The following is a 14,265-nucleotide window of genomic DNA, read 5'->3' on the forward strand; positions in this document are numbered from 1 at the left end:
ACAAAGTTACAAAATAGCTGCAGACACATTGCATTAGTTTCTGCTGCCTGTGGGTGACTTAGGAGTAGAAGCAAAAGCAGAAGCTGACAATGATAAAAATCATTTGGTTCTGAAATGAAATAATTACATGTAAGTTAGACTTCCCATCTCACCCATCTGGCTCTTCCTCCTCCATGGGGATGGGCACACATACACACACACACAAACACACACACACGCACACACACACACAAACACACCCCTCTCTTATAGAAATAATGCCTTTTAAATCTTCTGTAATCTCACAATCATCTCCTCAGGGATTTGATGTATTTTAACGTGAACCAAAAAAGCTTCCTTTTTTACTGACCAGTGGCTTGAGGGCAAGAGTGGGGACGTATCTTATCAAAGAGGTAATGGTCTGGGGGGAAACACCAACATTATTATACTGCACTTGAACATCCACACAGTATTTGAACATGACTTTCTGATCACATCATGTCTATCAACCTAGGTAATCTTCAGATTGACTCTGAGGTAGGGAAATTGGGCCTATAGAATCAAGGCAAGGAAAGTCTCAGAGCTGAAAACTAAATTGGACTATAATTTAGTTTTTTTGGGACTATATAAATATTCTCAAACCTAATTTGTGGAATTAGAAAATCCCTCCAAACTAACACAGGAACAGAAAACCAAACACCGCATGTTCTCACTCATAAGTGGGAGCTGAAAAATGAGAACACATGGACACAGAGAGGGGAACATCACACACCAGGGCCTGTTGGGGGGTGGGGGGCAAGGGGAGAGAGAGCATTAGGACAAATACCTGATGCATGTGCGGCTTAAAACCTAGATGATCGGTTGACAGGTGCAGCAAACCACCATGGCACATGTATACCTAGGTAACAAACCTGCACGTTTTGCACATGTATCCCAGAACTTAAAGTAAAATTTTAAAAAACAAAGAATTAGAAAATCCCCCACTGGATTTTATGTTCCAGCTGTAGAGTGATTAGACATCCCAATTCGATGTTGTTTGTGAACTACTGAATAGTTGTCCTAAGAGAATTGTCCTGAAGCAGCTAGGGGAAAGCCCATGGATGGCCACTGCCACGCCTTCATGGTTCTATCTTGGAGAAGCAGCAACGTTTAGGCTCTTCCAGATGGTGCCTCAACCAGGTGGGAGTGGGAGTTGGGCTGGGTACAGGGAATATGAGGTGGGAAAGGGGTGTCAGGAGAGGTGGGTGGTAAGGTTGAGTGGAAAGTGAGGGGACAGGAAGATGGTTCAGAAATCCTTCCCATCACTCTCAGTTCTCACCCTTGAAGGGCATTTGTGGTACAGGCTGGGGTGGTTGAAGATTTGCCAAAAAAAAGGAAAGAGGAGGCAAGGGAGACAAGGCAGTGCTCCAGAATGGTTGGCACCTGGGAATACAGCCGTAAAGTTTCCTTCTCACCCCAATCTCCCAGATACAGGCCTTCCACCCACAAAACATTTTTTTAATGTTCAAAGTATCCTCTACCTGTACCAAAAAAAAAAACTCTCTTTTAGCCCCACTTCTCATACTAGCCACTGCCATTTTTCCATCTTGCTTCGCAGAAAAACCTCTTGAAAGATTTGCCTGCAGTCTTTACTTCCTTATCTCCTATTCACTCTTTAGCCACCTATAATTGGATTTCTACTCTATAGTTCCACTGAATTCCTTCTCTGATAAGATACCCCAAACTCCTGCCTCAAGTCACTGGTCAGTAAAAAAGTTCCATGTTAAAATGCACTAAATCCCTAAGGATTTGGAAGATTTTTGAGATTGTGGAAGATTTAAAAGGCATCATTTCTGTTAAAGAGGGGTGTGTGTGTGTGTGTGTGTGTGTGTGTGTGTGTGTGTACCTATCCCCAGACAGGGGTGGAGGAAGAGCCAGACATGGAGGCCTGTAATTTAACTTACATGTAATCATTTCATTTCAGAACAAAATGATTTTTATCATGGTCAGCTTCTGCTTTTGCTTCTACTTCTAAATCACCCACAGGCAGCAGAAACTAATGCAATCCACTGACTCTGCTCTTGTCAGATAACCTGAGGCCTCCAATGTTGCTAAATCCAATGGCCTTAGCTTAGTCTTCATTTTCCAAGACGTGTCTACCCAATCCCTCTTTCTTGAAACATTTTCCTTACTTGGCTTCCCTAATACCACATCCCCCTAGTTTTCCTCCCACCTCTCTGGCAGCTCCTTCTGAGACTCTGTTGCTACCTCTTCTTCTATCCAACCTCTAACTCTGCTCTTCTCTTATGTCCCACTTCTCTTTTACGTCGTCTCTTTTCCCTGAGTTCTCTCATCTATTCCCTCGGCTTTCAATACCACCTATGTGCTGTTGACTCCCAAATTTATATTTTAGTCCAGAACCCTCCTCTAGCCTCTTCACTTAGATGACTCCCAGACATCTCACTCCAAATCTGATCACAGCCCCACCCCTCACAAAAATCATACAATCTTTTCCATCTTAATAAATGCCATCACACTCCACCAGATGGTCAAGTAAGAAACCTAATAGGCTTCTTCGATTTTTCTATTTTCCTCACCCCATTCCACATCCAGTCAACAATTGAGACCTTTGGGTCTGCCTCCAAGCTATACAGAAGCCATGCGTTTTTATCTGTCCCTGCTACCAGCTTCCTTATCCAAGCCACCATCATCTGTCACCTGCAACAGCTTCACTGGTCTGTCTGCTTCTATTCTTCCCTAGACCTCAGCCAGAGTGATCTTTTTAAACTAGCTGGATCATGTCCCTCTCCTGTTAAAACCCTTCAAAGGTTACGTTGCCCACTGTCGACAAGGCCCTACATGATCTGCCCCTGCCTCTCTTTCCTTCTCATTGCACTGTGCTCTTGTCTTGACTCAATGCCCATGAGCTACATGGCCCTGATATTTCGTAGAACACACATCACTCTTTCCCACCTAAGGGCCTGACTAGACTGCTTTTCTCCCCTCCTTCCATGCCATCTCCCACCATCCATGCATGGCTCCACCTCATCTTTTTTTTTTTTTTTTTGAGATGGAGTCTCGCTCTGTTGCCCTGGCTGGAGTGCAGTGGCATGATCTCAGCTCACTGCAAGCTCCGCCTCCTGGGTTCACGCCATTCTCCCGCCTCAGCCTCCTGAGTAGCTGGGACTACAGGTGCCTGCCACCACACCCGGCTAATTTTGTTTTTGTATTTTTAGTAGAGACGAGGTTTCACTGTGTTAGCCAGGATGGTCTCGATCTCTGAACCTCATGATCCACCCGCCTCAGCCTCCCAAAGTGCTGGGATTACAGGTGTGAGCCACCGCGCCCGGCCTCCACCTCATCTTAAATAGCATCTCCTCAGAGAAGCCTTCTCTGACCATCCTACTAAAATAGACCCCTCTCAGTTCTCTATAGTGCCAGAAAGCACTGTGTATTTCCTTTATATCACTATTCACATTCTGTAGTTATCATGTTTGTTTTCTTAACTAATTTTCTTAACTACATGTTATCTGTCTTATCCCTCTAGAATAAACTCTTTCAGGGCAGGGATTTATACTTGTATCTATTTGGCACCACTGTATTTCCAGCACCTGGCAGGATTCCTGGCACAAATCAGGCCCTTGATATTTGCTGAATGAGTGAAAGGATGATTACCTTTAAGATAGCCGTCATGAAGACTGAGCAGCCCATCAGCACAAAGATCATAAGGCCTGTCACTCTCTGTTCTCGGATGCCCAGGAACTTGGGCTGTTCTCCAGGAGCAGAGCACTCAGATTCTAGCTTGAGGCTGTTCACATGTGTGATGGACAAGACAGTTGCAGCTACAAACCAGGGCAGGCCCATGATGGAGCAGACACCCAGCATGATGGCCACCATCAGTAGGTCCAGGTGGTAGCCACAGCCTTTCTGTGGGGAAACAGAGTCTTTGTCACCATCAGTAGGCTAGCTGTAGTAGGGCATAGAACAGTGAGCTAGGAGTCTCAGGCCCAAAGCAGGAAGGGGTATATGGATAAGAAGGAAGGGGTTCAGGGATCCAAGAGGAGTCTTGTAGCCCCTCCTGGTTAGGAGGAAACAAAGAAGAAAAAGGGGAATCTTAGCCTGTCCTATATATGCCAATATTGATTCTTTTTCCAAGTGCCTCCAGCTTACTCTGAGTCTTACACATTCAAAGATCCATTCTTCTCTGGAAGATTAACCAGACACCCTGCCACATCTTGACCATTCTAGATGGTAGAAACTATGGGAGTTAGAGGTAAGTGTCCTTATTGGCTTCCTACCACATACCCCCAGATCCTTGACAGATTTGGATATTGCTTGCCTGCTCTGTTACTTCCCTAGGATCCTAGGGTTCCAGTTTCGGCCTAGAAACTATAGTAACAGACACCAGTGGGAGAATACCTGCCTCTAGGAAACAGTGGCCCAGGCCCCCACCTGAACCTCAGGAAGACAAGCTGTACAGTTGCTTGACCCAAAGCATATAGCTATATAGGGATCACCAGGAACTCTACCCAATCACCTTCCCCACAGGTGTGAGAGGAGAGTAATGGAGTCCACGTTGCTTTCATACCATACAACCATGTTCCACTCTAATCTCCAAAGCAATCTTTGTTATTAAAGAATGGAAACCCCTTATGAACCTCTTCTATGAGATTCTACAATTTCTGGTCTAGATGTGCTTACCCTAAAATTTTACGAAAATGTAACAGGTTGCCATAGCAGCCTTCTAGGTCAGAACCTCTTTTTACCTTGAGCTTATGTTCCTTCCTGTTAATAATGACGGCCGTGATCTGCTGATCCATGAATATCAAGATAGTACAGAGAAGAGCTGGGATAATTGCAGCTATCACAGTCCACCAGGGATTGGGGCCAATGGGATTAATAATCCATCCGCGATCATCCCTTGTTGGCTAAGGGGGAAAATATATTATTTTTGTATTTTAAGTTATAGTCATTGGGGTAAAACATATCAAACTGGATCACAGTATCCATATTTCTTTTTATTCTTGAGTGAGGTTCTTAAAAAAAAAAAAAGGCATGAAATACAGCAACTCCTTAGGAAATCTATGACCTTGTTCTGAAACCATTTCCCAAAGAGTTAAAGACACCAATGACTAACAGAAATTCTTGGGTTTGCAGGATGGTAGATAAGAAAAGAAACAACTTGCTGAAACCCCCTTGGCACAGGGGACCCAGAGGTAGCATGAAGAGATAACTATGAATGCCTGAGGACTTTCCAGACCTCCCCTTTCCTTCTACCAATAACCTACTATCCCAGAATCCACCCCCTAAACATTTTCTAATTATTGCAGTAAAGCCAGTGCAGGGAGACAGATTTGAGCTGAATTCCTGTCTCCTTGTTAGTAAACTTGAAATAAAAAACTTTTCTTCTCTCAAAAACCTGGTATCATAGTATTGGCTTCTAGCACATTGGGCAGCAAGCCCCTTTTGCTCAGTAATAGTTCCGAATCCCCTTTGAAACAGTCAATCTTCAATTATTAATTCCTTGTGAAATATTCATTAATCTTGCACTTCCTTCCACTTACTTTCCAAACCTCTGTGTAGAGAGAAAACAAGTGTATCTCAACATTAACCCAAGTAAAATATAATTAACAACTGTATCTGTTGTCAAAAAAATTTAATGACTTCCAAAGACAAATATAAATAACTTAGACTATTCTCCTACGACTTCTCTCCAGAGCCACATAATGTGTGTCTACAGCATAAATAAAGGCAAAGTGGAGCCATCTGCATGGAATCTCTTGGGCTTTGAATGGACTGGATTGCTCCAAGGGGCTTCTCCCATCAATAGTGAAACAGGGGTCCAGCCATCAGAGACCTGAGAAGGAGCCTAAGATGGCTAAAGTTGGGGGTTTGTTTGACCTAGGATCCTCTCCAATGCCCCTGTAATACAACTGTTTATAAATCTTATTGGGGTGTGCACAACATATCTAAACTCACCTAGATCCTTACCCCACCCCTGCAGTGTACTCTGAGGAAGACAAGTTCGCCCTTTTTTGGCAAGTGGTGCTAGAGGATAAAAGGCCAGGGATACCAACTGGACCAGAGTTGACCCAAATTCAAGAAACAAAGCACAGACTGTTATATTTGATTTGGTTCCTTATTAGTCATGACTCTAGGATTCAAAGACTCTTTAATAACACCACCAAGTCCAAAATTATGAATGGGTTAGCTTCTAAAAGTTTACAGAATCTATGTTTCCTTAACAACAATGTTCTAAGTGGTAGTTAAGTTCTCAGACCAACACAAAAACTTATTAAATAAACCCTTAATGACGTGATACCCCTAGTAATAGTACTAGCCTTCAGATTGGGTCTTGGGAGTTGAGTGCCATGTGGTACAATAGGGAGAGACAAAAAGAAGAAAACTTCTTCTCTGCCTCCTGAAAATGGAGCCTGTCATGAGCAACATTTTCTTTGACATTCTCCCGTTTCCCTTTCTCCCCTGTCCTACCTCCCAGAGGCGTTCTTCACAGATGTCCCAGAAATTCAGTGCCTTCTGACTATCTTAGGCCTATCCCTTAGGGAACCTTTCCAAGGACTGCTTAATGTTCCCATATTACCTATTTTTAGACAAAATCCATTCCTCCTGCAGCACTGATCTCAGCTAGGTATTAGAGAGAAAGCTGATTGTGCTCATTCACACAAAGGCAAGAATGCCATATTCTAGAAGGTATTATACTTACAAGAGGGATTGGTTAGTCCATAAACTTCCAACTGGTGGCATTTCAGCAAATTCAACAAAATTAAAAATTTTCAGACAATATGGAAGAAGGTATTTCAACAGGCCTACTTCATGGGTAGAGAGAAAAAAGAGAAAGGAAAGGGACAACTGAAGGGAGCATTTACAAGTCAGGGACTGCCTTTATTCCTGTCGTCCTTCTCCTCACCAACTTCTCCCACTTTCCTCCTTCATAATTCTTCTTAAGTCACTGAGTACGCACAGATTTTCTCTTCTCTCACCCTATGGGGCTCTATAGAACTGAGCTCAGCTTTTCTATCTTATTTGTCTACTTAGTCAGTGCTCCCAAACTGAAATCTATTTGGAGTCCCGATGTATTGATCATTTGTTTGACTTTTTGTATAGTTTCTTGAAAAATACCATATATTAGAGAGAGTTATACAAACAATGAAATCAGATTGAGATGATTTCGAAAGAGATGTCATGATTACTCCGGCAGGGGCCCTAGACTCCTGATGAGGCTCCTCTTAGTTCCATTCTCCTCCTTCAAGGAAGGGGCACCATCCTTGAAGGTTCAGGCCAAGTCCTTTACCTTTTTCACTCTTCCCAGTGCCCTTATACAGCTGATGCTCAATGAAAGTGCTGTTAACGAGGCTTGTTCCAGAGACCCATGTTTCCACAGTGTCTTGAATATATTTATGTAAATGTGCGCATTCCATTGTTTAAATATTAACATATTAAGAACAGTAAGTGGTATTAATAACAATAATAATAATACTTTTCATTCATTAAACAACCTTGGTTTTTCTGTTCTCTGGCTTTTCTGTCTTGAATTCAACCAAGTCTGAAGTTTGCTTTTCTAAATGACAAGGTATGAGGAGCAAGGTTCAGATTTAGAGGACTGTAAAACTCACGATTAGGATATGAAAAGGCCTTTGAAATTTACTTGGCATCAGAATGTATGAAATTACATGAGTGCACCAAGTACTCTGAGATCTGTTTACCTTGAACACACTGGGAACTTGAAGCTTTGGTGATGGGACTCCAATCAAAAAATCAATAATCACCATTGTGAAGATAGTGAGGAAAACAGCAAAGTCACTCACCATGGAGCGTACCTGGCATGAGAAAGAAGTGGACACATGTTTTGGCAGGTTAAATACAGTAGAAAAGAGGTTAGTATTGTAAAAGGCTTAAAAATCCTCAGAAGAATGTTTTCATCTTACAGTTGAATTAATGCAAGCAAATTTAAACAACAGGAATATGTTAATTGCCCAACTGATGCCCATAAAGTGTGGATATGATGAGGCAGAATGAACCCTCTGACAAATGCTAACATAACCCAGACCATCCTCTGAAGGGTTCTGTTTGGGACATTTAGGGCCAGGTTGGGACTCTAGATCTGAGAACTTGGATTTTCTGGGATCAGCCAAGGTCCTCAGTGCTAGCCAAAAACCTCAGCAGCAGCATCAACTCCACTTCTCCCTCATACCCAATAGCCAGTCTATTTGCAAGTCCTATTGGCTCTCCCTTCAGAACATATCCCGAGTCTGATCACTTCTTACCACTGCCACTGCTCCCACCCAGATCCAAGTCACCATCAGCTCCTGTTCAGGTAATGGTAGCAGCCTCCTAACTTGCTTCTGCCTTTGCCCTGCAGTGTTTTTTAAATGCAGTCACTGGAGTAATTATTTGAAACATAAGTTGGATCATGTCACTCCTCTATCAAAACCCTGAAATGGCTTCTGGTCAAAAGGCCTTCTTGGCCTATGAGGGCCACACAATTGGCATCATCACATCTCCCACCCCAGCTCTTATTGCTCTCCTGCTTGCCCACTCTGCTCCAAACACACAGACTGCGTTGCTGTTTCCTTAAACATGCCAAGCTCACTCCCACCTCGGGGTCTTTGTACTTGTTCATGCCTCTACCTAACATGCCTTTCCTCCAGGTAACCTCTTGGGCAGCTCCCTCACGTCTTTTAGGTTCAACTCAAATATCACCTTCTCTTTGAGCTCTTCTCTGATGATACCACTTAAAATTGGCCACCTCCCTCCACCCCAGCACTTCCTGTACTTCTTTACTGCTTTATTTTCCTCCATGGCACATATCTCTATTTTGTTGGAGATTCCCATCCAATTTAGGATCCATCATAAAAGGACTGCCTCACTTTATAGTGTGGCTTTAATAAAATACAGTACCTGGCAAATGACCTGTGCCTGCCTTAATCTAAGCTTCCAAAAGAGTGAGAGCAAAATATATCTTAGCCACACGTAATATCACCAGTACCTTAGCCTGACTTCACTTTGCTTTGAAGCCCAAGGTTTCCAGTTCCTCCTCCATGGTTTTGTTAGTTCTTCTCTGAATGTAATATAAATTCTCTGAGTATCCACTGCCTCCCCATCCCCAACATGAAGCCCACTTGACCATCCTGGGGCCCAGTGGCCCTTTTCTCCTCTGAACTCCTACGGCACGTACATCCCAGGTGGACATCCAACTGTTTACTACTTTGCATACGGCATCTGATTGTTTCATGTGTTTTTCCTTCCTATCTGATGACAGATACTATCTTTTAAGTTTCTGTTGCATCTCTCTAGCACTTAACCCAGGCCTGAGCAAGTAGTCAGTACAGAACAGCCACTTGTTAACTATTTGTCCTAGCAGGAAACAAAGACCCAGAACTTACTTAATATGTACCTCCCGTGACTGCCATGTAGGCTCACTGAAGTCTAAGAATGTGTTCTAGTCATATATGGGTGTACACTAAATATCTAATTAACTGAGTCCTCCTCCCATTTATGTACCCTGTATTGAAAATGTGCCTGGCTGATAAAAAAGGATGAGTTCATGTCCTTTGTAGGGACATGGATGAAGCTGGAAACCATCATTCTGAGCAAACTATCGCAAGGACAGAAAACCAAACACTGCATGTTCTCACTCACAGGTGGGAACTGAACAATGAGAACACTTGGACACAGGATGGGGAACATCACACACCGGGGCCTGTTGTGGGGTTGGGGGAGCAGGGAGGGATAACATTAGGAGATATACCTAATGTAAATGATGAGGTAATGGGTGCAGCACACCAACATGGCACATGTATACATATGTAACAAACCTGCACATTGTGCACATGTACCCTAGAACTTAAAGTATAATTTAAAAAAAAAAGAATCCCTGTTAAAATTTTCGCATTATACTTCCAAACCTTGAAAATTATTTTATTTTGAGAACAAAATATCACTTGAACTTGGATGTAAAAAGTAACCTGGCAAGATGCCAAATAATGGCAAAAAAATGCCATTTATTTAGAGCAAATTTCATTGCTTTACATCTTCTAAAATATGAACAGGAAGTATGCTGAATAAATGTTTTGAATAATGTTTTCCAGATGTGATACAACCATTTAATAAACCACTACTGACTTTAAAAAAAAAAAGAAAAAAGAAAAAAAGAAAAAGAAAATGTGCCTGGCTGAAACCTCACTTACAGGAAAAACCACCATTTCCTCCTGATTTGAGCTCCCTTTCTTTTCTTTTTCTTTCTTTTTTTTTTTTGTGTGAGAATAGCTTTTATTTTAAAACACTTGAAGCAATAAATCATCTATCTCTCTTTCCATCACAGGCAAATATTCTCCCCCCAAATTTGATGTAGTTTAAACAACAACTGTGACTAGTGCAAAACAAAACAAATACAATCTCTTTCAGGAGGCAGCATCAAAACCTACTGGGCTGGTGGGTACCGGCAACAGGCTCAGCCTCCACCAAGGCCGAGAGAAGCAGCACACTGAGGGAAGCAAGACTTGCGTGGTATTTCACCCAGCTTTGGACAGACTCAACAATACCTGGGGTGGGGGGAACCACAAAAGAATGATGCCTAAAATGAGACAAATATGCTTGGCTCCCTCATGTGGCTAATATCCTGATGCTAGAAAAATAAGTGCAAAGATAGCAGCTCCCAGGCAAAGCTGAGGGAAGACAGTTTGGGGCTCATTTGCTTTTGTTTTTTACTTGGGGTCTTACATATACATTGGTTTTCAGGCAGAAAAATTTTCTGCTTTCTGGGAGGTGTTCTGTGCCACATAGTGCTCCTGACTCCAGCAAAAATATTTGTGTTGTTTCTGTCTATTTGGATGCTTCACTGAATTACCTTTTCTACCTATGGTATTTCACTGCCTACCCCAAACCATGTAAGTGTAGAGTAGCATGTCCAATAGAATTACATTAGCCAGGCCAGGCACGGTGGCTCACGCCTGTAATCCCAGCACTTTGGGAGGCTGACGTGGGTGGATCACTTGAGGTCAGGAATTCGAGACCAGCCTGGCCAACACGGTGAAACTCTGTCACTACCAAAAATAGAAAAATTAGCCAGACATGGTGGTGCACACTTGTAATCCCAGCTACACAGGAGGCTGAGGCAGGAAAATCACTTGAACCCAAGGAGGTGGAGGTTGGAATGAGCCGAGATTGTGCCACTGTACTCAGCCTGGGCGACAGAGTGAGACTCTGTCTCAAAAAACAAAGAAGTATGTTACCCCTATGTCTAATTTTAAATTTTTTAGTAGCCACATAAAAAATATAAAAATAAGTGAAATAATTATATTTATCAAATTATTATTTTATTTAATCGGTATATCTAAAATATTGTCATTTCAGTATGTAATCAATATAAAATACTGATGAAATGTTTTATATTCTTTTCTGGTACCAATCCTTCAAGATCTGGTATATATTTTATGTGTACAGTACAGTCTCAATTTGGCAAGCCAAATTTCAAGTGGCCATTTGCCACATGTAGCTATTGACTACCCACATTAAATACTGCAAATCTACAGAATCTTATGCAAACTCTTTCACAGTGATTTACTGAGTGGGAAATCTCTGTGACACTGTGCAGGTCATCTTATATACCAACTTAAGAGTAGAGAACTTTGTTTTTTTTTTTGGTTTTGTTTTGTTTTTGAGCAGGTGTCACTCTGTTGCCCAGGCTGGAGTCACAGCTCACTACAGCTTTGACCTCCCTGGCCTCAAGTGATCCTTCCACCTCAGCCTTCCTGAGTAGCTGGGACTACTACCACACACCACCATGCCTGGCTAATTTTTTTTTTTATATATACTTTGTAGAGATAGGGTTTTGCCATGTTGCCCAGGCTGGTCTCAAATTCCTGGGCTCAAGCGATCTGCCCGCCTCAACTTCCCAAAGTGCTGGGATTACAGGCCTGAGCCACTGTGCTTGGCCCAGAACCTTGTTTCATAACCTAGGATTTTTTTACCTAAAGTAAAGGATAGAATCACAGTTTATCTACTCCCATCCCCTAGTCCTGCCCCTGCCCCCTGCTGTCTCCCCACAGAAGGCCTGTACCGATGTGATTTAGCAACAATGATACCTACAAGGTGAAAAAGACATCATTTCTGTGATAGCTTCATCAGCACTTGTTTGGGGATCATAACTCTAGCTGAATTAAGATTTTAAAATATTCTATAAACGTTACAGATTTAGCTGAAGGTGGTTCAGGGGCTTTTCTAGGAGGGTGTTTTAAATAGATTTGTTTTTGAGGGGGATGGTAGCAAAGTTGCTCATGGACTGGAAAGTTGTGAGTTTCAAGAGTGGAAAAAAAATGAGATGATTACAAAGAAAGTAAAGACAAATAGAACAGAAATAGAAATGGGGTGGGGACACTAAAAATGACACAGGTCCTAAACTTGGGTGTATACTCTGTAATAATCCAAAAATATAACATCTAAATCTCTAAATGGTCCCTCACATTTCACATGTCTGACCCTAATAGTAGTAACCACAGGAAAATAAAAATAGAAGAGAATGTTAGGGCAGGAAGGGACTTCTGAGCTCATCTAGTTTAACCCATTCGTTTTAAAGAAAAACGCCCAGAGAGGTAAAGCAACTTGGCCCTATCACACTTAAAAGTGGAGGCAGGTTACAAGCCCAGGTGTTCTCACTATGAACTGCAGGTAAGGCAGTTCAGGTAAAGTGAATAAATTATACAGGGAGCAAGAAGCTCAGGCTATTCCCATTGTACTTCCTGCAAGCCCAAAGTGAGCGACAGAGAAACAGCAGGCACATTCTATTGTAGGTAGGAGAAAATAACCAAGTCAACTCCAAAATATTGAAGAAACATTGATGTGAAATGTCATTTGAACATGATTCTTCCAGTAGTCTTTTCTGTAATTTTTTTTCCTTTAAAAGAAAATTCCCAATCTGAGCCAAATTGGATTTCTGATTAGTTACACGGGCAATTAGATCAATGAACAAAATACAAATTTTGACACATTATGTTTTCCAAAGATACATTCATTGGGATTCCATACAAATGGAAATCAAAAGATATTTACGGGAAGAAAGTACTATCTTTCACATGAACATCCACATACAGTGAGAACTTCACAATTATACCACCATGTCTCACACAGAGGACTCCTAACAAGCTGATAATCAGTTGACCCAATCCATGTATTATTCCACTTTTCACTCACAGATAATATTGTCTGCACACATGTGTAAAATTAAGCAGTACATTCTAGACTTTTATTCCAGGGAAATCTGCCTTGTATATAATAAGACATACATATAAATACATTTTTAAGCAAGAAAGAAATCCATTATTTGCTCCAGTTTTTCCCAACTCTCAATCTGAAATAAAGAATAGCACTTGGCCAGGCTCATGCTTGTAATCCCAGCATTTTGGGAGGCCGAGGCAGGCAGATCACGAGGTCAAGAGATTGAGACCATCCTGGCCAACATGGGGAAACCCCGTCTCTACTAAAAATACAAAAATTAGCTGGCTGTGGTGGTGCGTGCCTGTAGTCCCAGCTACTCGGGAGGAGGCGGAGGTTGCAGTGAGCCAAGATCACACCACCGCACTCCAGCCAGGCGACAGAGCAAGACTCCATCTGAAAAAAAAAAAAAAAAAAAAAATTCCATTTATACAAAACTTGGCCTTGTAGAAACAGCCCTCTGTTTCGTGAGACAGAAAAAAGGGCAGCCATAGTACACTTTCTTACAATATGTTTAGGCATCAGAAGGGCTGAATTTCTTTTTCTATTTAATGAAATTAAGTAACATATAGCCTATAATCTTAAATATTGATTTTATGCCATTGATTTTACAAAGTTTATTTATAAAATTTTATTATAAAATATGTATTTTGCTCAAAATACACTTGCTAGCTATCTTTGTCCACATTTTTTTTTTTTTTGAGACCAAGTCTCACTCTGTCGCCCAGGCTGGAATGCAGTGGCACGATCTCAGCTCACTGCAACCTCCACCTCCTGGGCTCAAGCAATTCTCATGCCTCAACCCAGTAGCGGGGATTACAGTCACGCACCACCACGCCCAGCTAATTTTTGTATTTTTAGTAGAGATGGGGTTTCACCATGTTGGCCAGACTGGTCTGGAACTCCTGGCTTCAAGCAATCCACACACCTTGGCCTCCCAAAGTGCTGGGATTATAGCCATGAGCCACTGCACCAAGCCCCTTTCTCTACATTTCAATCCAAACACCCAATCATCCTCCATCCCCCAAAAAGGCGTTTGCTTTGTAACATAATTGAAGACAATCCATTTTTGATGCC

At 42.0% G+C, this 14,265-nt stretch overlaps 1 protein-coding gene across 3 annotated transcripts in view; it reads right to left on the reverse strand.

Moving 5' to 3' along the window:
- Nucleotides 1–14,265, reverse strand: part of SLC4A8 (solute carrier family 4 member 8) — a 90,606-nt gene that overhangs the window by 22,828 nt on the left and 53,513 nt on the right. For 2 of the 3 annotated variants that reach the window (XM_019039069.4, XM_055357187.1), the window contains 3 exons: nt 7,683–7,796; nt 4,725–4,886; nt 3,634–3,885 (listed from right to left, as the gene is read on the reverse strand). In XM_019039069.4, coding sequence (XP_018894614.2) covers nt 3,634–3,885; nt 4,725–4,886; nt 7,683–7,796 — 528 coding nt within the window. Of the gene's footprint in view, nt 1–3,633; nt 3,886–4,724; nt 4,887–7,682; nt 7,797–13,192; nt 13,585–14,265 lie in introns of those variants that run through there. The other variant, XM_055357186.2, reaches the window with a different exon arrangement.

The sequence above is a fragment of the Gorilla gorilla genome, chromosome 10 (genome assembly GCF_029281585.2).
Source record: "Gorilla gorilla gorilla isolate KB3781 chromosome 10, NHGRI_mGorGor1-v2.1_pri, whole genome shotgun sequence".
Taxonomy (NCBI): Eukaryota; Metazoa; Chordata; class Mammalia; order Primates; family Hominidae; genus Gorilla; species Gorilla gorilla.